At 39.5% G+C, this 26547-nt stretch overlaps 2 protein-coding genes across 3 annotated transcripts; one reads left to right on the plus strand and one right to left on the minus strand.

The window, feature by feature from the left end:
• The first annotated feature begins 755 nt into the window (after positions 1-755).
• On the plus strand, positions 756-7857 carry LOC116671541 (transcription factor A, mitochondrial). 2 transcript variants are annotated; one of them, XM_032502911.1, is made up of 8 exons: positions 756-1053; positions 1775-1917; positions 2097-2167; positions 2354-2503; positions 2781-2876; positions 6150-6206; positions 6334-6646; positions 6682-7857. In XM_032502911.1, exons 1-7 carry the CDS (start codon positions 968-970, stop codon positions 6613-6615), a joined length of 885 nt encoding a protein of 294 aa, XP_032358802.1. In that variant the 5' UTR covers positions 756-967; the 3' UTR covers positions 6616-6646; positions 6682-7857. The 2 variants fall into 2 exon arrangements, with proteins under 2 accessions (XP_032358802.1, XP_032358800.1); XM_032502909.1 differs by having other exon boundaries at positions 6334-7857.
• A 4680-nt stretch (positions 7858-12537) lies between these two features.
• On the minus strand, positions 12538-21381 carry LOC116671551 (DNA-directed RNA polymerase III subunit RPC4). The gene is made up of 8 exons (XM_032502925.1): positions 20377-21381; positions 18342-18388; positions 18083-18237; positions 17883-18007; positions 16258-16363; positions 15740-16020; positions 14650-14802; positions 12538-13374 (listed from the first exon to the last, which is right to left on the minus strand). The coding sequence occupies exons 1-8, from the start codon at positions 20566-20568 to the stop codon at positions 13234-13236; spliced, it is 1200 nt and encodes a 399-aa protein (XP_032358816.1). The 5' UTR covers positions 20569-21381; the 3' UTR covers positions 12538-13233.
• Between the last annotated feature and the right edge of the window lie 5166 nt (positions 21382-26547).

A 26547-nucleotide genomic window follows, 5' to 3' on the forward strand; every position in this document is an offset into this window, starting at 1 on the left:
CTGCCTTGATAGCTTTTGTTAATTTCATATTTTTTTCACATGAACAGGGCTGGGTTACAGACCACGCAAAGAGGCAACTGCCTAACGACCACTGACACTGGGGCCTCATGGTCCAGTGTGGCGATTGTTTTTTTTAGTTTTATTAATTGCATTAATAACAAACGCACAATAAAGGCTAAACAGATAAATAGGCCTAAACTTAAGGTGGCTCCTTCATTTTTGCTCAGGTTCCTGTAGGTTCATCCAGTTCCTAAAGTGATCTCATACCTGGTTTGAAAAAATAGTATATTCCTCGATTAAGTTAAGTGATAGGCTATATTATGAACATATGAAAAGATACCCTTCCTCACTGTATAAGATATTTTGCAACTGCATAACGACAGAACTGTAGTTTGTAACACCTAACAGTCTAAAGCACAAACCAACCATAGGCCGTTAATATGATTATCAATAATAATATCAATATATATACAGTCTATGAATCCAATAGAAGTTTCTGTCAGCAATGTAGCGACCAGTCAACACATCCACATGACAAAGGCGCCCCTTTTGGCTACAGATTTTATTGGAAACAATACATCCGTGCTACTGTAAGCATGTCTCAATGAGTTGTGCACAAGGAGAATCTCAATGTAGTGCAAGAAAACCTAAAAATAATTTAACCCAGCTATTTTAGTTAAAACTTCCGCTTCTGCATGTTCGTACCGGTTCGAAAAAACCGAACATGACTTATGGGGAAACGGAAGTGGAACTAGGCTGCTTCTGTCTTTGACCTTTACCCACAATCCACCGGGGGAGACTTAAGGCGCCTTTCGCAGTCCATGCATGTCAACAAGGAGGGGGAGAAGAGGCACGGCTTCAATAAGAAAAATCTAATGCGTGAATATAACAACACGCAGGTTTTGTGGGACGATACGTGTGTCTTCCATTTCTCAGTTTAACGGCCACTACGTTAATTTACTCCGAGATGGCTCCGTTCAGCTTAATGACAGCAAGTGCTAGCTGGTTGGCTAAGTCCTTCAGTGTTCTCTCCTGCACAAGCACTCTGGCAAGGTAGCTAACCTAAAGTTACTTTACAGTGTTAGCTAACGTTAGCTGAAGTTAGGGTCTTGTGGTAGATTACTGTTAGCAAGCTAGTTTTAGCTTGCTCTTTTGGCAGTCCGTATAACGTTACTGTTACTTTTTTATCATTAAAATGACTTAAAGGAAATTGTGGTGTGGAACGGTAAGCATTAGTTAGTATTAGGATGTGGTTAATAAGAGTTAACTACTCCATGACCCTCAGTCAACTAGGTTAACGTTATAGCTAAACGTGCTGTGAGGAGCTTTTAGTGAGTTAATATTAGCATATATATGTATGCCCACGTATGGGTACATTAAATTCAAACTAACGCACGTGTCTTAAGGTTAGGGCTAGAAGTGAAAGAATAATTGTATTCTCTAACATGCAGCAGTTTTACGCCTGTTGCAGTTTAATGCATTCTGGCTTCTTGAGGCCACAACATACAGATGGTCCAGTAAGCACTACTTTACTTGAATAAAACCGATATATCCATGCGCCATTACTGAAAGAAGTTCTGCTTTGTTCTGGGGGATATACATGCTGAATTAAGTAGTTGTTTAAAAAAAGAAGATGAAGGTTTTGGGCTACAATTGCAACTACTTTTTGAGATTATAATATGTTTATTTCAATTGAGTATGCACCACCATAAATCAATAAAGTATTATCTTATCATAATATATTTCTGTGTGTGTGTGTACGTGCATACTGTAGGTGCACCAGTGTCCCCCCACCTGCATACATCAACTCAGTAAAATGGCTGTCCTCTCAGGCTACCGGGCCCCCAAAGAGACCTCTAAACGGATACATGAGATATGTTCTGCAGCAGCAGCCAGTCATGACCAGACACAACCCAGGTAAATCTGCAACACTTGATACTTCTACAGAAGGCATAGCAAGTTATTGATTTCATAAACTTGATGCAAGGGCTTGGCAGTAACAACTTGTGGTACAATAAGCGGTGTAAGTAGGTAAGTAAAGGACTCAAATGCTAAATTTCTGTCATCAATGATCATCATATAACTGTTGCTCACAGAAATCAAATCAGTGGATATCATCAGGAAAATCGCCCAGCAGTGGAGAACTTTGAGCCCTGAACAGAAACAGGTATTTCCGTCCTTTACTTGTTATACAATATAAACTGTATGCCTTTTCAAGTTTTTATAGTGCCTTGAGTTTTTAAATTGTAAAATAAGGCAGTGGTTATAAGTGGCAAATCATCTCTGTGATACTTATTAATTGTAAAAAAAAATGTGGAGATTTATCTTCTTTTTTTTTTCGTTACCCTTGTAGCCTTTTCAGGAAGCTTCTCTACGGGCCAGGGAGCAGTTTAAGGTGGACCTCCAGCGTTACCAGGCCCAGCTGACCCCAGCACAGGTCCAGCAACAAGCCCTGGAGAAGAGGCAGAGGAAGGCCAAGAGGAAGGCCATCCGCAAAAAGAGGGTAAGAGAGATAGTAGATAGAGATAGATGATCATTTATGTGCTCTTTGAAACACATCTTAAGACTTGATATTCAAACTTATCTGTCTGCTGACAGTATTTCGTCCTGTGGCACACCGGCTCCTCACAGTTACATTACGTTACACTGCAGGGTGCACACAACCAGAATGACACATGAACTGGAATAGCCCCAATCAGCAATCTGTGTGCCTTATTACATGTGTCGTCATGTTGGTGAACAACACATGTGCCTCCTCTTTGTGCTCGTGTGTGATCCAGGAGTTGACCAACCTGGGGAAGCCCAAGCGTCCTCGCTCGCCGTTCAACATATTCATGTCGGAGCACTTTGAGGAGGCCAGAGGAACCACCACACAGGTCAGTAACCACAGCACCGTGACTTGACATTTAACGTGATTCCATGTTGACATAGGTATGCTGAAACCAGATTAAATAAATTGACGAATAACGCGTCACCACTAAAATATTACTTGCGATGAATTACAGTATTAAATGTGCCAGTTTCTGCATTAAGAGCTCATATTTTCTTCAACAACACTGTCAAATAAACCATGATTACGATAATGTGCAATAACCTTGCACCACTAAAGAATACGTTGCACTAAGGCAGTTTTATCTCGATTTCTCAAGTAACCAAAACCTGTGATTAGCATATGTGACTTTGCGATCAATGCACTTGCGGACGAAATTTTTGAGCCCTATTTGGAACCGATATGCATTTCTAGTGAAAATTGTCATCTCTAAGTCAAACTTAAGATGTTGAAATGTTACAAACTCCAACACAAAACTTTGTTGAAATGCTTTAAGCAATAATTTAAGAAATTGGAAACATTGAAGATAATACCCAGTCAGATAAGGGTGTGGACGGAACATTAAGTCAGACTCAGTGGGGAGTGAAACCAAAGCAGAGGGACAGACACAGAGCTGTAGCCGAACCAAAATAGCACACTTTTTAAATTAGGTAACTTTATCTGTTATCAGGAAAATAAAACGCCCATGCAGAGGGTCTTAAAGCAGACTGCTGTATAGAGGAACATCCTAAGTTGCTTCTGGAAGTGAAACATCACCTATAATAGAATGTATTCTTTCACCCATCTTTTTGACTGTCACTCACCCTTTAGCATAGCCTGGAAATCCAGACCCATATCCAAAAGATTAAGGGTCTGGCTTTGAGTAATGAAATCACCCATCTTGATCACCGATGTGATTGGTGCAGCTCACCTCTGGCCTTTCTATATCAGTACACCGATGTGATTGGTGCCAGCTCGCCTCTGGACCGCCTATATCAATCACGATGTGATTGGGCAGACCGCTTTGGCCTGGCAATATTTACTACTGGTGTACTTGACAGTTATGGTCCCTTCAGAGGGCTTAAAGCAAGTGCTGTATAGGAAATCTAATTGCTTGGAAGTGAAACATCACCTATAGATGTATTGCTTTCACCCATCTGTCTGACTGGCACCCCCTTAGCATACCTGGAAATCCAGCACCTATCCCAAAGATTAAGGGTCTGGCTCTCTGAGTAATGAATCACCCCTGATCGATGTGATTGGTGCAGCTCACCTCTGGCCTCTATATCAGATACACCGATGTGATTGGTGCAGCTCGCCTCTGGCCCGCCATATCAATACACCGATGTGATTGGTGCAGCTCGTCTTTGGCCGGCCATATTCATGTCACTGACCAGAGTTCCTTGGATTGTAAGATCTGAATCTGATCTGATTCTGATATTAGATACACCGATGTGATTGGTGCAGCTCGCCTCTGGCCCGCCTACATCAGATACACCGATGTGATTGGTGCAGCTCGCCTCTGGCCAGGCCAATCAGATACACCGATGTGATTGGTGCAGCTCGCCTCTGGCCCGGCCTATATCAGATACACCGATGTGATTGGTGCAGCTCGCCTCTGGCCCGCCTATATCAGATACACCGATGTGATTGGTGCAGCTCACCTCTGGCCCGCCTATATCAGATACACCGATGTGATTGGTGCAGCTCGCCTCTGGCCCGCCTATATCAGATATACCGATGTGATTGGTGGCGCTCGCCTATATCAGATATAGCGATGTGATTGAAATTTATTTGTCTTCATCTGCTGATTATTTTTCTTTTCTTCCATTTTTACGTAAGATGATTTTTTGGGGGAGTATTTTTATATTTATTGGATAGTTGCTAGATTATAGGGGCACACTGGAAACATTGACTGTACAATTAGCTGACGTAGCATCTGTGACGTCACCCGTTGGTTTGTGGAGTGCCGTTTTGAAGCCTCACATTTGGCAATACAGCGTCCCCATCTTGTTTGTTTTTTGCAACCAGCAATTTTTGACGACATGGGTGTAGCTGGATTTTTTTTATGGTCGCAATGGCGCTGCGCTAAGCTAAAAGCTAAAGAGGGAAAGACACTCACTAACGGTAGGTAGGTAGCTAGCTAGCTAGCTAGCTTGGTTAGCATTACGCTGAGCAAGACGTTTTTAACCCTCATGTTGTCCTCGGGTCAAATTAGACCCTTTTTCAGTTTTTTTGTCACAAAAAATGGGCCTTCGAAATAAGCGCTGGAAAGGTCAACATTGAAAATGTCATAACTTTGGAAAAAACATCAAAAAAAGCACCCACAACATTGAAAAAGTGACAAAAATGTCCACGTAGACACGCCCTTAAAGCATCCTCTGCTCTATCGTCAATTTTAATATAATGGCGTTTTTACCCTTAATGGTATATGCCCCGTCCTGCTCTTTTCCACTGCAGATTAGTACCGCCTCATGTGTGAGGCGAGCTGTGGCTGGTCATCATAGCAGGAAGCTGCCGTGTCGCAACACACACATACACACGCACACACACACACAGAACCTCAAAGGTGGGTTGCTTTTGATTCCCGGAATGCGACTGTTGCCACAGCCAGAAGACACATTTAGTTTCACAAGAAGCTGGAGGCAGCAAAAAAACAAACAAAACACTGGCTAAATTACTTAAACAAGGCGGGGTTGTTCAGGACACCCCCCGTCTGTCACTAGCAATGATGACTCAGTGATTAGTAACGATTCCCTCTGACCAATCAGCAGTCTGCAGCTTTTCACGTCACCTTTTGGTATCGCCTCAGCTCGCTTGGAACCTTGACTGAGGTGGTACTTAAAAAGTACCTAGCAAGTACCAGGGACTTTTTTTGTAATGGAAAACCCCAAAAGTCAAGTTGAGGAGGTGGGAAAACGCCATAAATGGAACCCATCCATCTTCGTCCGCTTATCGGGTATTGGGTCGCGGGGGCAGCAGCTCCAGCAGGGGACCCCAAACTTCCCTTTCCCGAGCCAACAAATGGGACCATAGTTTACAAAATGTACATCAAGCTTGAAAAAAAAAAGACATGAAACTAGCGATTGAAAATGTTTACTGATGTATGAGAAGTACCACGTATAACCAAGTGAGAAGTACGATCATTTTTCCATTGACTATAGAAACAGGCTTCTTTTTGCAACCAGTGGAGTCGCCCCCTGCTGGAGGTTAGACAGAATAGAGGTTAAGGCATGGGCTTCACGTTTTTAATGGATACGTGTGATTATATGCTTGTATCGCAAAATTCCCATGGCTTGTCATAGTCATTGATATAATGTGTCTGCCAACTTTCATTTAGGCAAAGATGAAGTCGCTGATGGAGGACTGGAGGAAACTGTTCAGTCATCAGAAGCAGGTTGGCCAAACAATCATTGCATATTCTCTATTGTTATAGGTATTAGGCTTTCATGCCGCTGCACATGAGAAGAATAAATTCAGTGTTGTGCGCAGTATTCAGATCATCTATTAATTCTACATCTCAGGTCTACACCCAGCTGGCCGAGGACGACAAAATTCGCTATAAGAACGAGATGAAGTCGTGGGAAGACCACATGATGGAGATTGGACGAGAAGACCTGATCCGAGAGCAGACCCTGTCTACCAAGAAAAAACCTGCAGCCAAAACTGTAGCGGCCAAGAAAGTAGTGAAGAAGGTTAAAGCTAAAGCAGTGAAGAAGGCCACTGCCACAGGGAAGTCAAAAACAACTGGGAAGGCAACAAAAAGTAGCTCTGTGAAAACGGTCAGGACTACCAAGAAGACATAAGATGTGATTATCTTCACATTTAGAGTAGAGGGAAGAAAAAGAGGGTTCATGATAACTGAAAACACAAGTTCTGATGACCCAGGGCTGTGCTCTGCTTGTTTTTTCCCCTCAAACTTAAAAGTCACGGTTGTCTTTCTTCTTAGATTCAACAGGGCAAATCTTTTTACAGCATTCAGACAGATCGAGATAATTTCACATTAACCTTATTATCACCTTTGTTCTGTGAAAACTACACCAAATAATACATTTTACAAGGAACAATGTGATCTTATTGTCGCTTTCTACAAACACACACCCTGGCTTTGATTGGTTGGTCGAATCCATCTAAATGATGTAAAGGGGGATTGTTCCGAGCTAAGAAAGTGAGTTAGTTGATGAAATGTAATGTTTTCAGAAGCTTAGACATTTGATTTGTGTTAAAGTGATAATAGGAGGCACAGAGACTGAGGGTAAAAGGTTTCATTGCCCCGAGTGTGACCACAATTTGTTTAAGGGGAAAATAAGGGTTACCGTTGTCCCCAAAATCTAGAATGACAGCCGTCTTATCCTTAACAAAGTGTATGCCACCCCCTGGTGCAGCTTGTTGGCACCACTTCCTCTAAAAACCAGACAGTTTCCTGGTTCCCATGAATGCAACTTGACTGAATTTGTTGATTCATTGCTGTTGTTGACTTAGCAAAACATTGTACAGTCGCAGCCTCAAACTGTGAAATACTGCTTTTTGTCATTTATGGCAAAAGTAACATTATTGACTGACATTTTGTTTTTTTTGTAAACACCAAAAGTTCCAAATTATGCATTGTTCCAGTTGATCTTTATAAGAGATGCTTTTTGTTCTGTTAACTGCTGTAAAAAAAAGAGCTGTTGATAATAAAATAAGCTTTTTCTCCCACAGCACCGTCATCCAAATGGTTATGTTTTGGTGGCATAAAGGACCTTTCCACCCTCAGATGCCAACTGCAAAATACTAGTTTGTTCTGATTTCACCGTATGAATTTAATCATAAGCAGCTCCGTTTATGTGGAAATTCAGCCAATATCTATTAATAATTCTAAAATCCAGATTCTTCATGTTTGTAATGAAAAACCCTGTTAATTACAAAATTAACTTACATTTCAGTATGGACAGTTTTTTTTGCTTGTAGAATTGTATTTAGTGCTACCATTTTCTGACCGCTTTACCGATGGCATGTTTTCTTTGTATTGTGTATTTACTGAATAAAAATGTGCATACACCTTTCTACAAAATGACCTTTTATGGTGCCTAAACATTAGAAAACAAGTATGTTAAAAAGAACACAGTACAAACACAGGGCCCATTCTCTGTACTATGGGAGCCTTAAAGGCGAAACATGCTCATTTTCAGCTTCATAATACTATTTTGAGTTTCTACTAGAACATGTTGACATGCAGAAATGTTCCATAATGTGTGATTGTACCTGTCTGAAACACTCCGTTTCAGCCATGTCTCTTTAAGAGCTGTGGAAATAAATATAACGAGTTAACAAAAATTTGGGCAAAATAGATAAAGAAAAGGGTCTGTTCAATAGCAAGTTCAGTTTCAGAGCCCTTCCAGATGGTTCTCTTGGCAAGAAGTTATGGAACGCCCTCGTAGCTCTCCTGGTCCTTAACACAGTGGCCCGGGTTTGAGGCCGACCCGCGGCCCTCTGCTGCATGTCATTCCCCTTAATGTGAATTTACTTACCACCGGACAATGTCAAGTTTTAACTTTTTCTTACGTTTTTGTCCCTTTTTTCAACACTTGACACTTTTTTTCAATGTTTGTCTCTACACTACGTAACACTAACTTATTAACTATAGTTTTACAGTTATTTTTGGAATTTATGGTCAATAAACCTCATTTATAGTACAATATACCTAATGTTTGTGTTAGAAAAGCAGAAATTAGGAATTATTTAGGCTAAAATTAAAGGAAAGTATGTTGATGGGTAATTACAGACTGGAATACGTCAACTTTTAGTCAATACTATTTCAAAACCACTTCAATGTTTTCAAATTCTATCAAATTGAATAAGACCCCCCAAAATGAATGAAAGTGGAGATTTGTACTTGCCAAATCAAATAATCAATCATGTTATTTTGAGTAATTACAATTGGGTAATTAAAAAGAACATTAATATGGGAAAACAGGTCAATTTGACTCAAGGACAGTATGAGGGTTAAATACCACTTGAGCATTAAAAACTTGAAAAAATCCCTTTTAAAGTACATGTCGAACAGATCATGCGGTTAACTGCGATTACATATTTCAATTAATCAATTGACTGCTCTAGTTTTTACGTGATTTAGCCAGTCATTATCTTCTGCAGCGAGCTCATTTGCACCTGAGAATCACATTTTTTTATTTCTCCAGTGCATTCAACACCATCCAGCCACTGCTACTTGGTGAGAAGCTGCGGGTGAAGGTGCATCCATAGTCTCCTGGATCACTGACTACCTGACAGACAGACCACAGTTTGTCCGCCTGGACCGTGTTCTGTCTAATGTGGTGGTGAGTGGTACGGGGGCCCCACAGGGGACTGTGCTGTCTCCTTTTCTGTTCACCTTATACACCACAGACTTCCAGGACAACTCAGAGTCATTTCACCTACAGAAGTTTTCTGATGACTCTACAGTTGGTGGATGTATAAGGGATGGACAGGAGGGAGAGTACAGGGCACTGGTGGATGACTTTGTGGAGTGGTCTGGTAAGAATCACCTGCTGCTGAACGTGGATACGACCAGAGAGATGGTGATTGACTTCAGGAGGAAGGGAACGGCTCCGCAGACCCTTTGCATCCTGGGAAGTGACGTGGACATGGTGGAGGAGTACAGATACCTGGGTGTCAACCTCAACAGCAGGCTGAACTGGAAGGTCAACAGCACTGCTGTTTACAAGAAGGGGATGAGCAGACTCTATTTCCTGAGGAAGCTGAGATCCTTCAAGTGTGCGCAGGATGTTGGAGACTGTTTCACTCAGTCTGTTGTGGCCAGCGCCGAACCAACTGATCAGGAAGGCTGGCTCCATGATCGGCCGCAAACTGGACACTTTTGAAGCTGTGGTGGAGAGGAGGTCACTGAACAAACTGTTATCTATCATGGATCACCCTGACCACCCTCTCAACCCCCCATTGGTCCAACAGAGGAGCAGCTTCTCTAAGAGGCTCCGACAGTTTAAATGCTGCACGGACCGCTACAGGAAACCATTCCTACCACAGGCAATAACACTTTTTAACATGTCATCTCTGGGTGCTAGATGAGACTTTTGGACACCATAATACTGCACTAATGCAACCTGGACATTTGGTTTATTTACTTTTACATTTTAGCATATTATTTAAGCAGTTGCACATTTTTGTTCCCCCATCCTGTACATATTCAAATATTTGTTCTTTTTACTTTATTTGTATTATTATTTCATGTATATTGTATGTATGTATATTTTTCCTAGTATTTCATTTATATTTATATTTTGTGCTTTGTGACTGATTTTGCTGCTGTAACACAGGAATTTCCCATTTTTCTTGGGATCAATAAACATCTATCTATCTATCTATCTATCTATCATCTATCTAATGCGAGGAAAACATTTGACCAAAACTCATTTTAATTCAACCTGTATGTATGTCTATGTAAGCAACACATGCTGTGCACACACTCAGAAAACATTTCCACCTGGTATTACATTTCGCCCTAAAGAATCCAATCCCATATGGACATACAAGACCCCATCTTGGTTCTGGGTAATATACTGTCACTGTCCTGGGCCACATTGAGGACCGCCCACTCAAATGTACACGGCACTACTTACTCATTCAAAGTATTTCCATGTCCCAGAACCACTGCGAGTAACTTGTGTGTTTTGGATGTTATCGTCATTCACAGAAATTCAGTTAGAAGCAAGAAACTGAACACACAGCCGTTAGCCTGATAGCGCTAACTCACCCAATGTTAGACCAAGGAGAGAAAGCTTCTGGGGGGAGTGTTTGGCTCGAGGTCATGGTGCAAAGGACCCTAGGGTGAAATTACCCCAAACCATCCCTTTAAATTCTGTACAGAAAAGGTGCAGTCTTGTGCATTTTCAACTAATGTAAACAAAAATGTAGCCATAGTGTACAGTACATCAGAAAATACCTAGAGTACAATTTTATATTGACAACACGACTAAGCTTTTTGACAAAACTAAGCATCCAACATTCTTATGGCTCTGACATGTCCTTTGACATAAAGCTTTACCTTTAAGGTAGGGATTTTGATGAAGTTACAGGCTTTTGCCGGTCATCCAATTGTGTGGTGCTCTTTGCAATAATTGCATTGAGTAATTTATTTACTGGTTTGAAAATGTTAACAATGATTCGAGAAATGTACGAAAAGTGACTGAGAAAAACTGTAAATGGATATTTTGTGCTTTGATTTCTGTTGCAGTGCCACTGTGTGGATAAATGGAGTATTGCAGTGTATTCCCAAATATTTCTGAATAACAAATCACAATTTAAAGTCATACTGAGGTATAAAGTTACCTCAGTATCACCAAAACCAGCCATTTTGCATATTCTAACAGATACATACTCGCTGTTTAACAAACAGAAAAATCAAACCTGAACCTGAATTGAATCAAGGTGTCAATAGTTTTATCAGCTGACTACAAACAGACTGTAAACTGTCTGGACTTTGTTAGAAAGTCAGCACCTTAAGATTTAATTTTAGGATGTGTGATCCTGCTTGTTTTCATGTGACATGTCTAAACACATGAAGTCAACCTGTGGAGTTTCACCCTCAGAAATCATAAACACGGACCCTTCATTTTAATTCTGTACATTATTTGGAATATTTCATTAATAATATCTGTTCCTAAATGATGAACTTCCAGGATATATGCTTGTTAGTGCTGAACAACTTTCAGATGCAAACATGTTATTGATCTCCTCCCCTGTCCACTGCAGGGCCAATGGCTCTGTGGCAAACACTGACTGATACACAGTTTTTTCTTTTTCAAAGTGGACCCTATTTTTCCATGCATTTGTGTCTAAGTGATTAAAGTGAACACAAATCTTTGAAATTGGTCCTGCATTAAGTGAGAATGCTGTGACCGGGCTGCGATGTAACCATGGGGCAAATGTGCATCGTCAATTTCAGCAGTGTTTATTAACATCATCCTAGGTAAAGGTTTATAATGGCACTAATTGTATAATAACAATTTTTATTTGTAAAAAATAAATAAATAAAAAGCTGCTTTACAGATAAACAATGATAAACATTCAGAATTAAAATAAAGAAGGTATAAAAAATGATAAAACAGACAGATAAAAATCTACAATGCATGTAACATAAAGAGATATCAGTATAAAAGCGCTCTCTGTTCCACAATTGGTTGAGAACACAGTGAATTGCAATGCCTTAGGTCTTTCTCTTAAAATCAAGAGCGCCGTCTAGTGGGCTCAGAAAATAAAGACACTGGTTCATGAAGCTTCGTTTGGCCATCACTACTTTCCACTGCCTCAATATAGCAATACGCCAACAATGCACCTGAACACACCTCCCTGTAAGACCAGCACGCCCACGGGCGCAGGTGCTTCTGTGATTTAAACGACGTGGGCTATGGCGAAAGCTCTGCGTGGAGCCGCCGCAGAACCATAAATCACGCTTCAAGCCTCTAAGCTCACAACCGTGCTCACTGCTCTGCTGTTGTATGTAGAACAAAAGGAGCGTTCTCCTTACTGTCAGAAGTCGCCCCTCTGTAAAAGGGTAGTCAGTGCTCAGGCAACATGTGCAACGGAGTCCTTGAGGATCAGTAGTTTGAGTCTGACGCCATGTACAGTAGTACATCACAAGTTGTATCCTTTCCAAAAAAAAAAAAAAACACGTCTCCTCTGGCGGTGTCTTCACATCTGATCCTGTAGCACCGATGATGTTTCTCTATTTATTTCAGATTGCTCTCTCTTTTTTTTTTTTTTTTTTTTTAAATACACAAGTTTTTTAATTTCTTTTTCTTTTTTTTAAATACTTTTATGATAGGGTCTGTGCAATATTTTCAGTGGCAATACTGTATTGATACACAGGCGCCAAGTATGGATCTTTGGATCTGGATGTGTAGGTCAGTTCGACAATCCCATTTTGCAGCAGTACCATTGAAGTGATATGACCAAACAGAGAAATGTATCTTTTTGGATAAAACAGATGTTGACAAAGTTTCCTTCTGGGACATCATTTGAAACTGGGAAAAATTAGAAGCTGGAAAAAAGGTTATAAATTGCAGTATATCGCAGACTATTGAAATATGTTTAAAATCGCAATAATATCGTATCATGGCATAAGTATCATGATGATATCGTATCGGGAGGCGTCTGGTGATTCACACCCCAAGTTCAAAATTTACAAAATTAAACCATAGTAAAAAAATGATCAAAGAACACTGGTTACTGAGGGTAACCTACATAGCTGCCTTAAAACCTCTGAGGAGAGGTATGGAGAATATACAAACCTGTCATTTCCTCCACAGTGATCAGTTGCTGTGCTAACAAAACATCGGATCAGGAATCCCACACAAATCAAACAAATCTGAACTTCTTTCAAATGGTCTGGGACTCTCAGCTGTGTTGGGTTTCTGTGCAGGGGATGATCAGGGTCCTTGTCCCTGCTGCGTGGCAGCTTGTCTCAGTAAAGCCTGGAAGTCAGGAGATAAGACCAGTTTGTGGTGGACGTTCCCTAACACCATCATGTCTCCACTTCGGCCATCGGACAGACGCACCGACACCAGTTGCTGCAGAAGGAAGAAGGATAGATGGCTTCTCTATTAATAGTGTCAGAGTGGCTTTGTTTTTCTAATCACATATTATCGGCAGACATAACCTGGTACTGCAATAGTTAAGTGTTTTAAAGTTTTAAGGAGGAATAAAAAAATGTGGCAATAAATTATACTGTATGTTAAAATTATTAACGTCTGGTATATTATTCACTTAATTTTTGGAAATATTTTTTTCCCAACGAAACATTACTTCACTTTTCAAAATGATGTTACAAATTTTAAAATTAAAATGTACTGTATATTCTTATTAATAGGGCCACACGGAATCAATAAATGCAGGATTTGGCAGATTTTCTGCAGTTTTATGCAGTAAAAAAACAATAAACAAAAAAAGTGCTCAGAATGTTGAATGTGTTATTTTCACACTAGGCAGGAAATGGTCTGCTATACTATGCTGATTTTCATTCTGGATCAGCGCTGAAAACTGTAAAAAAAATCTTGTGATATATTTGACGCACTTGGTTCAGGATTTAGATATAATCAATTGCTAACTGCAGTCGCTTTCACATCAGTTACAACAAAGAGTAAAAAATAGGGTTACTTATATGCTGTCCTCCTACAAAATATTCCAATTAGCTTCAACTTAAAAAGATGAATCTGTTGCAGATAATTGTAAACTTTATTTTTTGGAGATTATGATTTATCGGAAATTCCTTACAGTTTTCAACTCTACTGGAAAGATATGTTGACAGGTTGATTTTTTTGTTGTGTGTCTGATAACGGGGCTGTAAATTAAATTAATTCTAACTAAAATGCTTGTTAACATTAGTAATTAAACCTAAACAGCTAATGTAAGTTCAAACCTTCTGTGAGCTTACCCTGTACTATACGGGGATTTCTCTACTGTGTGACAGTTAGTCGCGTGGTTGTGACACAATCGTTAGCCTATTTTTATAAAGATGTCTGCTATGAAGCCATAACGTGAGATAAAAGGTAATGGAGCCTTTTATACATTGTTGTGTTTCTTTAGAAATAAACAGTGGACAAATAGAGTCTTTAAACGCTTCAGATATAAAGTTATTTGCTTTCAAAGTGGCGCCAAAATGAATGGCGGTCAATGGAATGCTAAAAGCAGGTGATGGCTTGGTAGCATCAAAATGGCTCTACACTTACCCCCTTGGTCTCGTCGCGAATCTTTGGTCTGGGCTTAAAGTCACAGATGTTCTCATAATAAGTGATGCTATGTATACTATTATATGACAAACACACACACACACTTCCTGCAATTACCTGCAGGAAGGAGAAGGCAGCGCCCTCAGAGACGTCCATGACAACGTGACCCAGCTTCAGCTCCACTTTTCCTGACTTCCTGATCTGCAGTTTACCCAAAAATCCTTCTGGGAGTTGGGAAAGCACCGGGCAGCCCTCCTTCACCGCAGCCTCCTGAGGACAGGCAGAGATACACAATCTGGTAAGAAGTGGCTGAGACTAGCATATTTGATTAAAAAGATCAACAGTACTCTTCTCTGCTAACAGGCCTATCAAAACATTTTGGATTTAAATGGCTCTGTTCTGGCACACTGTGAAAACCTTTTCACTAGTGCCGTCTTACCTTTTCTGCATCAGTTAGGTATTTTGGTGAATGGCTAGTGGTTAGTGAAAGGAGATGAGAGTACAGCTGGGAATCCAGCAGGACAATGCAGTTTAGTGTCAAATAACACCAACAAAATCCCATCCTCCATTGTATTAAAGCGGCCATATTATGCTCAGTTTCAGGTTCATAAATGTATTTTGAGGTTTTGGGCTTTTTCACTTTGTAAACCTATAACATGCACAAAAAAGATTTATAACACCCTCAACCCTGTTATGCACAATCAAGTTATAGACATACTTTTTTTTTTCGAGACATGGATCAGGATATGTATGCTGCAGAGATGTCACCTTAATGTATAAATTGATATGAGTAAAGTAAATTAAATTCAATCTCACAGAAATGCATTGATCTCACACAGAACAATATATGTAAGACTTTGCAAATGAGAATCTACACATTGTTTATTACATGTACAATGTTATATCATTATTTTAGCTTGTTTGTTCCACTTTTGTTTATGTAGCAGTGACAGTTAGAAAAGTTGCACCAGATAAATAAAAACAGTTCAGTTGTGGACTTGTGAATTGCTGGGTCCTTGTAAATTATAGAGTGTGGTCTATACCTACTCTATCTGTAAAGTGTCTTGAGATAACTCTAGTAATGATTTGATACTGTAAATACAATTTTATTGGAATAATTAATTAAGTCGAAAAGACAAAGAAGCCCTCTTTTGCAATGCCATTGTTTTTGCTCAAAGAAGGAAATGTGTTTATTCCGTTAGCTCACTTGTGCTAGATGGGAAGGCCTCTTGTCTTCAGCCTTGCCTTCCTTCTTGGCAGATTTCTCTGCTGTAGATCCTTGAGGGGGGTCGACCTTCTGTCCAGACGCTCGGCCTGGCATACTGTCAGGTAACTGCATGAAGAAGAGCTCCTCTCTGCCCGACAGGCTGATATCCTGCAGCAGTTCTACCAAAGATGGCGGCTCTGATTTGGGCAGCTCTGTTCTGCTGTGGCCTGCTCTGCTCTGAGCCCTACAGGACGGAGGTTTGAACAGAGGAGGGTTCTCTGCACCTGCCAACATGACGACCACAAACACTTCAACACATGAACGGGCTGCAACCGATTACTTACTCGGACGTGGCAGTACAGGCAGGAATGGAAGTCATTTTTTTAGTTGATGTTCCATACACTTTCCATTCACACATGTCCACAATGTTAATACCTTAACGTTAGCTCTTTGTTTACTGGCGTGTAATGTGACACTGTTAGCAGTAGTAGTCAGAGGTGGTTTTTCTCACATGTTGTGGTGTGTTGTCAGTGTCCGACTCTTATTGAAGCTACTGGACTGACACAGAGGCAGCTGGATGGGTTTCAGCTTGTCATCATTCCTCAGACCGGGATCATCTATGAACTGAAGGTGCAACATATAACATTAGTTATGACCAATGATGAGATGGGTGATTGTTATTACTGCAAATTATAATTCGTTTTTTTATTTTATTTTGGATCCTCATTGCAACATCAACTGGCGCAATATATATATTGCGAAAGGCTGCAACATATCGCGATAGACACAAGAAAATATCAGTGTAAAACACATTCATTTTTGTTCAATAAAAGAATGTTAGAAATTATTCCTCTGTTTTGAATTCAACAAGCAGTTTGTTGTACTTTACAAGAATACGAAAAGCAGCAGAAATGTAGAACTGTTTATTTATCGCAAGTAATATTGTTATCGCGATATTCAACAACGCATATCGCATAGTTTCCTTATATTGTGCAGTGCTAATTAAAACTCACTGACTCACCAGTGGGAGTTATTACAGTCTAATGCTGCGCAGCTACACGTTGTGCAAAACCACAGGACTTTATTGTTCCCAATTCTAGTATATGAATAAGCTGAGATTGTATTCCTGGAAAACAGCAGCTTTCTGCTTGTAGATGAGACAGAAAACAGCCACATTAAACTCTTTAAAAAAACAACTGTCCACATCTCCTCTGTCCTCCAGGTCTAGAGACATTATTGTATCAGTTGTGTGATGGTACATCAGAGTGCCGTGATGCACAGTTAATTAGAAATAAGACCAGTCCTTCTAGAAAAGTATTCTTAAATAAAAGACTGAGAAAAAGATGTTAAAGTCAATATTCTGATATTAAAAATGGATCAAATGACTATCTCTGATGTGAAAGTTTGTCACTTGTAGCCAAATATTTTTCTTAGGAGTTGGTAGACAACAGACCAGAGCTACAAGGAGGGTTAATAGAAGGGTTAATTGGACTTGGAATGATAGGGTCCTTGCTGAACTGCAGCAGAGGATTTAGTAACACAAAGAGGGAATTTTGAAAAAATGACTAGTCTTGCTTTTTGCAGACCCTCCTCCAAAGCGTTCTGAAGGAGGGTCTGGCTACTCCACACAGCATTCGGGAATGGGAGGAAAGCGTGCTATGGTTTATTAGCATTTCTTTAAACCCACCACAATCGTCATGGCCAAATGGTGCAAAACTCCACAAAGAGCCGCTGCAAAATAGTCGTACGAGAAAAAACTCCGATTGGACAGATAGTCTAGCTAGCTGTCTGGATTTACTCTGCACAGATCTGAGGAGCAGTAAACCAAAGTCCTCAGAAATCCACCGAATTTAAAATTCCAAGCATAAGGAAACAGAAAATTCATGCATCAGGCGGAATTTCCTGCAGCACCGGATAAGTGCCAGAAATGAAATGCGAAGGATAAAGGCTACAAAAAGACTAACAGTGAAATACCTACTTGATTTGCCTAAATCAGACTGGATGCTATGAGCTGCATACAAACTTCAGTAAATATTACAGAAAGAAAAATGATTATATGGACACCTGGCTGTTGTTTTAAGACAGCCTTGCACATGTGTGAATGTATCCTTTTAAAGTACAGCAGCTAGCAGGAGATACTTACATCATCCCTCTGTAGTTTACCGAGTATCTCATCTTCATCGTCCTCCGAGTCTTTCTTTTCTTTTTTCACCAGTTTACACACAGGAGAGGTAGTGGAGTCATGCAGATCTATAGCACCACGCAAGCCTGAACAGAGAGATGGATTGTGAAGGATGCTCAAATTCCACTGAAAATGAAAGGAGAAAGGAAGAAGTTGTGTACCTGTTTTGCGTACGGTGTCGGCAGGACCCTGCTCAAAGATGGAGTGAGACTGGATAGTCTGATGCCTCTCTCTCCTCCTCCCTCTGTTCTCTCGCCTCCTCTCATCCCTCTCTCTTCTCTCCTTTTTTGGAGTCACACGGATCTCATCCTTTAACCTGGGAGAGAATTGAATATGATATTTATAATCCCTATACACTACATACGAACAGCACACATTAATAAATAGGAGACTGGAATTATCTGATTAATGGCCACTCACTCTTCTTTGCTTTTCCTCACAGCGTGGACATTTGGCTCAAAAGTTTTCTTCGGAAAAAAGAGAACACAAATAAATACAAAACATTGTTAATACCAAGTATTTCTTCATTGGGATTTAAAACAAAGGTGATGCAAATACATGGAATATTTAATATGCTATACATTTTTTTCTAGCTGCCAAATTCAATATGACTTGAAAATATGGCACGAAAATTTCACTTTATGAGTTTTTTTAACATTAACCCCAGCCTGCCTATGGTCCCCCAGTGGCTAGAAAGGGTGCTAGGTGTAAACCGAGCCCTGGGTATCCTGCTCTGCCTTTGAGAAAATGAAAGCTCAGATGGGCCCATCTGGAATCTTGTTCTTTATGAGGTCAGAAGGGGCAAGGTTACCTCCCCTTTCTCTGCTTTGCCCGCCCAGAGAATTTGGCCCACCCATGAGAGAGAGACATCACAACTTTCAAACAAGCAAAGTGGCAGTTGGTCAAGGCCGCACCCCCAGCCTCCCCCTCCATTAGCACCTACATTAAAGCAGCCATCAGACCAAATTGGTTTATAAACTCAAACCCTGACCTTCCTATGAAAGAAGGAAATGTGTTATATCACCGTGTAAACAGTTTAACAATATCATTTTAATTAGAGATAGACCAATTATCGTTTTTTTTTGGATTATCTGTATCTGCATTTTATTTGCCTGATAACAGACTTTGCTTTATTAATCCTTTTGGGATGACTTCCGCAAGGACATTGAAATTTCCAGCATCCGCTTTTAGCGAGAAGAATACAGTATAGAGAGAAAAAGAGGAAGACAGCATAAATATATCAGTAATAACAGTAGTAATATTAATAATAACAATAAAATAAAAAGGGTGGCTGTAATAAAGACATTTACCAGAAATTATCATAAAGTGTCAGTGTTGAGTCAAGTGTTAAAGTGTCTAGGTATTTATGTGAGTCCAGGTGTGTGTGAGTATGTACTGTCCTCTCTGCCCTATTTCCTCCTCCCCCAAGTGAAGAGTTGTACAGTCTGATGGCATGTAGTCCTTGAGTCTGCTGGTCCTACACTTGGGAAGGAGCAGCCTAAATAAAATAAATAAAATAGATAAATATAATAGATATAAAGTAAAATTTAGTTAATTAATTAACATGTGTGCTACTTTGGTTCAGCAACAGCTTGATATCTGTCCCTCTGCTTCAGTTACACTTACCAGTGAGTTACTGTCCCGTCCACAACACTATCTGACTCTCTTTTACTATGTATAATGTTGAAAAATAATTGCATTTAAAAAAAGTTTTGTGTTGTAGTTTGTAATATTCCAAAATTCTAATATTGATTTACATTTTTTTTAAATTTTAATTTTCACTGTAAATACACATCGGTTCCAAATATCGGTTTTAATAAGAATAAATAATTGATAATGGTATCGGCCTTAAAAAAAAACACAGTATCGGTCGTTTCCTAGTATTTTATTTTGTAGGCCCTGATAGATAGATAGATTTTTATTGATCCCCAAAAAATGGGAAATTCCAGTGTTGCAGCAGCAAAATCTTAAGACATTGCTTTCACCTTAAGAGTTTTTACCCAACAATTACTTTATATTGTTGTCTTTATTATCTTTATCTTAATATGTTGTATTTATCCTTATTGTGAGAAGAAAAAAAATGACACATTTCTGTTGCTCAACTGTCCTACTATAGTGATATCATTGAAGCCATTTGAAGTAACTGTGAAACAGGTTAATTAACATGCCTGACAACAGACTTACTAAACAAATGATGGTGCAAAAACTAACCAAAAACTAACCTTGAGCAGTAAGGAAGCTTTCAAAGTTTTTTTTGTTATCCTATATTGCAGTGTAGAGCGTATGGGAATCCTCTGACGCAACATTAAATTAATACTGTAGACATGTTTGAATTAATTGGATTCTCTATTGTAGGCAATTGTTAATTGTAATTTGAAGTTAACAGTTTTTGTTGCCCAGTCTATTAATAATTTGATATCATCATTTATTGGTGTGTGCCATACAGTAGGCATACCTTTGATTTTTTGAAGACTCCCCCCAGTGTCATGTCCCTGGTTCTGAGGGACGTCAGCCTTCCAGGTGCAGTAGGGGAGGACACACTCCTGACCCGCCCTGTGAGTCCTCTGCCCGCGGTTAAACTCAGCCCGGTCCCGCTGCTGAGGCTGGAGGAGCCGGGGACACTTGCTGTATCCCCAGAGTCGGTCATTTTGTGTTTCTTTTGTGTCCCCCTTTTAATAGGTTATTCTATTTATTTAGTAGCTAAGCTAGCTAGCTGTAGCTAGGCAAGGGATTTAACAGAATAAAACATCCTGTTTTTACTGTGCACACAATCAGTGACGTCAGCTTTGGACCTATTGCGCTTCTATTTTGAAAGTAAAGCCGTGTCAGCGGAGTGATTTTACTGTAACGTTATTTCTGAATCTGTCCGTTATTCTTTCTCCCTGTCCAACAAAAATATTTCGAGACAGTTGGTTAACACACGCAGTCTAGACTGCACTGGTCTATATAACGTAACATCAGACAACTTGACAACAACTTATTACCCTCCATTTTGTTCGCACTAGCTGTATCAAAACAGACTGCGCCAGAACGCAAAACAACACTCCCAAGACAAATGTGATGTGTTTGGGCAAACCGATACCCTTGGTTATTATAAGTAAGTCTAACGTTAGGTAGCTATATTCGCTCTCGCTGCAGTGCACAGCGACGTTATCCTTCCAGAAGGCTGCATATAAATAGAGTTCATCTCTGACACATCTTCTTGGTCGTAACCCAGCGGAGTATCCTGGCGGTTGTTGCACAAAAACACAGGTGCTGAGTAGAAACGTTAAAAATGTTCAACCGGCGACGTTATTCTACCATATCCGTTTTGCTACCTGTTTAATGTGTCCCGTTTAAAACGATATAGGAGGTTCATTTCCTTCCGTAGCAACTGCACTGCTATTGTTTTCCTTAAATGTACTACACTAGTAGAACCACAAGATGGCGGCGTTGGTCCGCTGTGTGAGTGTGTGTGAGCGATGAATGGGTTGAACAAATCCTCAGCTCTTAAATACCTTTTTGTCAAAGTGGCGGTGGAACTTCGTACTAAGACTCAAGTAGTAATTTTAAGGTACGTGTGGGCTCATTTTACTTGAATATTTCTCCTACTCTACATTTCAGGAGGCAATCTCCTCTACACCGTTTATTGCACAGCTGGAGTTCTAGTTTTTTCAAATTAATGTTTAAAAAAGTGCTATTTAAAACTATTAGCAAGCTAGTACTACTGCACTACTACGCAACAATCTATAAAATGGAGTTAACAGAGGAGTTAATCGCCCAGTTTAAAGGCCTTTACACATATGCAGTGATACAAATAAATGTCACGAAACTGCAAATAATTTGGATCTTTTTAGGCAATCTTTAACGTGCCTGTCAGTCAAGTTAATTGCAATGTATTTTTTTCAAATAAATGATTAATGTTCTACAAAAAATTAAAAAAAAGAGTCAACATCAAGCGTTGATGACCTTGTGCTACTTTTACTTAATAAAAAGAAGAAGAAAAAAACATGGGTAAAAAAAGGAAATCCACAACAATCTCCACTGTCCCTCTATTTAGGATTCTATCTTGCGCTACATTGTTAATAAAGACCAAAACTCTTCTTCGACCAAATACACTAACTCTGGGCTTTTTATAATGAAAACTGACAATTATGGAAGGCTATAACGAGATAAGTGTGGCTGTTATAGTGTTGCAGGTGACCAATCATAAGTGGGCCAGTGCCTCATTGGGATTACGCCCCCAAATTGTCAACAGAAATAAACTTCTCGAGCAGAGTTACCTGTGAGAGTGTGCGCCCTCAAGGGCTAGCCAAGCAGACACTATCTAGCCAAGGTTGCTGCTCTATGCGCTTAATACTCAGTTTTATACAAGTCTTTTTTTAACATGAAAAATCCAATTTACTAGCGGAGGGCAATTGTATCCCGGGGGGGCTGGTGCCACCCTGTGCCCCCCTTCTAGCTCCGCCCCTGAACCACCTTCAAGACGATGGAAGGCGTATTTTGTACTGTTTTATACAGTATGTGATGTACTGTTTTAATGTACTGCTTGTCTGCAATATATTTTGTACTGCACTGAATTGTTCCTGCCTAGGGGCTATGCAAATTAGCTATACTGGTACAGTACTCGTTGAAAATGTGCCTGTTTGGAACTGGCCTATGGCTTTTATGGAACTTTTGCTGTCTCCTGCAACTTCATTGCAACAAACATACAAAAAACATTGCAACTTTTATTGCATTTTTTTTACAAAATCTTCCGCAACATCAGGCATTTTGGGCCGTGACAATTAAAAAAAAAATCCACAAAATCCGGGTACTGAGTGGTGGTTAATCATTAACGACTGGTAATGATGATGAAGGGTGGAGGCTGCCTTCACCCTATCCTTAGCCATCTTATCCAAGTTAGGGGTGTCAACATCTGTCAAAAGACATGAGCAGCAGCCTGTTTCTGGTGGACCTAGTGAAAAGTGGCTGCAGCTCAGAGTCCCAGCATCACTGAGGATTTAGACATTGCTGTAACTGAAAATTGAATTGGTTACACTTTATTTAGACTTTCTCCAATTGAATCATTTATATCTGGCCAATACAACCCTCAATGTCCAAAAGAAGACCTTAATGTTCCTCTCTTCTTACTGCAGTAGTATGACAGACATTACTTTAGACATTACAATAATTTATGGTCTTTTCTTTGTTTATTTGACAAATGTTCTTATTGTTGTTATTATTTTTATTGGTATTTTGTTGATTTTGTTGTCTTTATACTGTCTTTTTATCTATTTTTTATTTCTTTGTTCTTGCTAAAAACTGCTGCTGGAACTTTCAATTTCCTGCGGGAGTCATCCCAAAGGATCAATAAAGAGAAGTCTAAGTCTAAGTCTAAGTCTAAGTCTACTCTGTAGCAATTATGAGACGCTATGGTGCAATTTTAGATAGACGTCTAATGAATGTTTGTACTCATTTTGGGACTTTGGTCAGCCCTTGTCTACTGATAAACATATGTTTTATACCTTTATTAGTGTAATGCAGTGATATTATAGGTGTTAGGGTGGGATGACAATTCAGAAACCAAGTTCAGACAGAACACAGAGCCAAGAGTGTGAATATTAACAAGGTTCATTTTCAAAAATGTACGTGTAAGGAAAGGGGCAGAGTCCAGGTTTTCTTTGTATAAAACAAAATTGCATTTAGAGCACAAACCCATATGGAAAATTCAGACAACTTAGGAGCAACAATTGTACTCTCTGTTTAAACTGTTCTTTAGAAAGCTTAATGAGTGAAGTGGGAAGACTGTTCCATATCTTTGACCCTCTGAATAATATATATAATATAATAATAATATAATATTGATCTGGATAATACACTAAACTGTGTTTGACTCGTACAAGAGTAGAGAGGCCTAATAAGACAACTACTACGAGTTGGATACTGGTGAAATTCATTATTAAAAGTAAAAAGATTACAAAAGCTGCTATGGAAATAACTTTTTTATAGAGCTATAAACGAATAAAGCAATTTGAAGTTGATACACTTGATAAACACTAAGAATATTTGCCAAAGCAAACAATACTTGCAAGGGGTCTACGATTTACACAAAATATTATTCTTAAAGCTTGCTTCTGAAGTCGAAAAAACGATTCCAGTTTAGTTGGGTGGGTGCTAGCCCAAGCAACATTACATTAATTGATATATGGGTACAACATTGAATAATACAACATATTAGCAACTTTTTTGTTAATCAGGTGTCGAGTTTTTCCTAGTATTCCAACCACTTTGGCTATTTTTGTACTTATGGCACTAATGTGAGGTTTCCAGGATAAAGAGTCATCTAGTATAACGTCGAGGAAAAGAGCAGATTTAACATTATTAATGGAGATATTATCAATTGGAATTTTCATTGAAGATTTAAATTTATAAGACTTAATACTGAAAAATATATAACTTGTTTTTTATGTTGAGTGACAGTTTGTTGGATTTGAACCAAGTAGATAACTTGTCAAGTTCTTCATTAACTTCCTTTATTAAAATTTCAGGATTTTTATGGGGTTAAAACACACTTGTATCATCTACACATAAGATTTTAGAAAGTTTATCTGAGACATTGGGGAGGTCATTAACATCTAATAAAAATAACAAGGGACCCAAGATGGAACCCTGTGGTAAGCCACGCTGAAGGGGAAGGGGAGGGGATTCTGTCCCATTACAGTTGACAGTTTGATACTGGTCTGAAAGATAACTGGTGAACCAGAGTAGTGACTTGTTTCGTATATCATAACATGAAGGTTTTTTTAATAGAATGTAATGATTAAAGGTATCAAATGCTTTTGAAATGATCCAGAAAAATACCTACAGGATTTTCTTTTCTATCTTTTGCTTAGTATATTTCAGTCAACAAATAGACAAGTGCCATGTAAGTAGAGTGTTGTTTCCTAAAACCATACTGCTGCATATAAAATATTATTTTTGTCCAGGTGTTGAATTAATCTTGTGTAAACAAGTTTTTCAAGAACTTTGGACAGGGCTGGTAACACAGAAATTAGTCTATAATTGTTAAAAATAGCTGGGTCATCTTGGTCCTTGGTCTAGGGAAAGATTAAAAATATAAAGTACCGTAATGGTTTAATGATATTAGGGTAAATTGGTGAAATGGTAACAGATGTAAGGTTAAAATCCTTAGACGTTGGAAAATTCATGTATTCTAGTGGTCCAAAACAACTAGATGGAATTTTAGAAGCTAATTTTGGACCTACAACAGAAAAATGGTATGTAAATCTTTTGGCTGAGACAATAGACTCGTCAATCTTAAATTAATTTGGTAACTGCTTTATAGAATGTTTTTTATTAACAATACAATTGATGGTTCTCCACAAAGAAGATGCATTGTTTTTAGGTTCAACTAATTCACATTATAATAGTGGAGATTTGCTCCTCTTATGAAATGATTTAGTCTGTTTCTGTATTTGAAAAAAAATTGCAACAGATTAAATGGGGTAGGACAAAGAAGGTATTTTTTATAAAATCTATTTTTGTTTTTCAAGGACTTTATAATAGCTGGAGTTATCCACAGTTTGGACAATTTGTGTTTCAAAGGCATTGATTGGATAGGAAAACATGAGTTGTAAACCTGCGTAACATTTTTTATAAACAATGAAAAGGCCTTCTGAGTATCTACTGTTTGATAGATTTTACTTCATGATAATTGTCTGAAATTTATCACATTCTTTACTGAAATTGTTTATATTTAATATTTTAAAGGGGGTGTAGTGACTGTGACATACAAAATTCCCCTTGTTGATAAGTTTTTTCCACCACATTTAATTACCATGTAATTACCCCTTGAGTCCCACGTTAATCCGGTTCAGGGAACACCCCCCTTAAAAAGTTGAAGGGGAGACGTGGGATTATGGGGTTGGCATTAAGCATAGCCCTTTTTTGATCAGGGGTTTTTCCCTGTTGAAAAAAGACCCCTTTTTCTTCCCAAATTTCTTTTGCATCTTGGCCGAATTTCCACCTGGGACCCCGGCTTTTGGGGGCGGACCCCAGAGACCGTCAGATCTGCCAAAACCGCACCCTAAAACCCCCGAATTTGGGAATATACTCTGCTGTTTTTCCCCCGACAAACCATTTGCGTTGGGGGAGATCCCCCGGGATACAAAAAAAGACACTTGGGTGTTTTCCCTCAATTTAAACGAATCCCGGGTGGTGAAAAAAAAACCCCTCCGGCAATGGGGTATGCCCCCAAAAAGGGCCCCCGTTGAAAACTTTAACTGCGGACGCTGAAGAGCCAGTAGGCTTTTTTTTAAGGGAGGGGTGACAGAAAACCGTCTGAGCAAATGGACCGCATCTGGACTTTTGGGGTTACACAACATTTTTCTTTGTTCCCTTTTCCGCGTCGGCCTTCCCAGTTAGACCACTAGCTAAAAACCACAATCGTTGACTGCAGACTGGCGGGGAAGGGAAAATTTTTTTCCGGCGAGTCGGGAAATTGTGGGCGGCGCTTTTCCCCGCGCATCACCCTGCACTGCACTCCCCACTCCCTGCAAATTCCCCGCCAGGGGCAGTCTTCAGGTCCCCAAAAGGTCTTCGGCTTGTTTTTTTCCCATAAAAAGTTGGGCCCCAAAGGCTGCAAATCCCGTTCCCATGCGTTTTG

This window comes from Etheostoma spectabile, chromosome 21 (assembly GCF_008692095.1).
Source record: "Etheostoma spectabile isolate EspeVRDwgs_2016 chromosome 21, UIUC_Espe_1.0, whole genome shotgun sequence".
Lineage (NCBI taxonomy): Eukaryota > Metazoa > Chordata > Actinopteri > Perciformes > Percidae > Etheostoma > Etheostoma spectabile.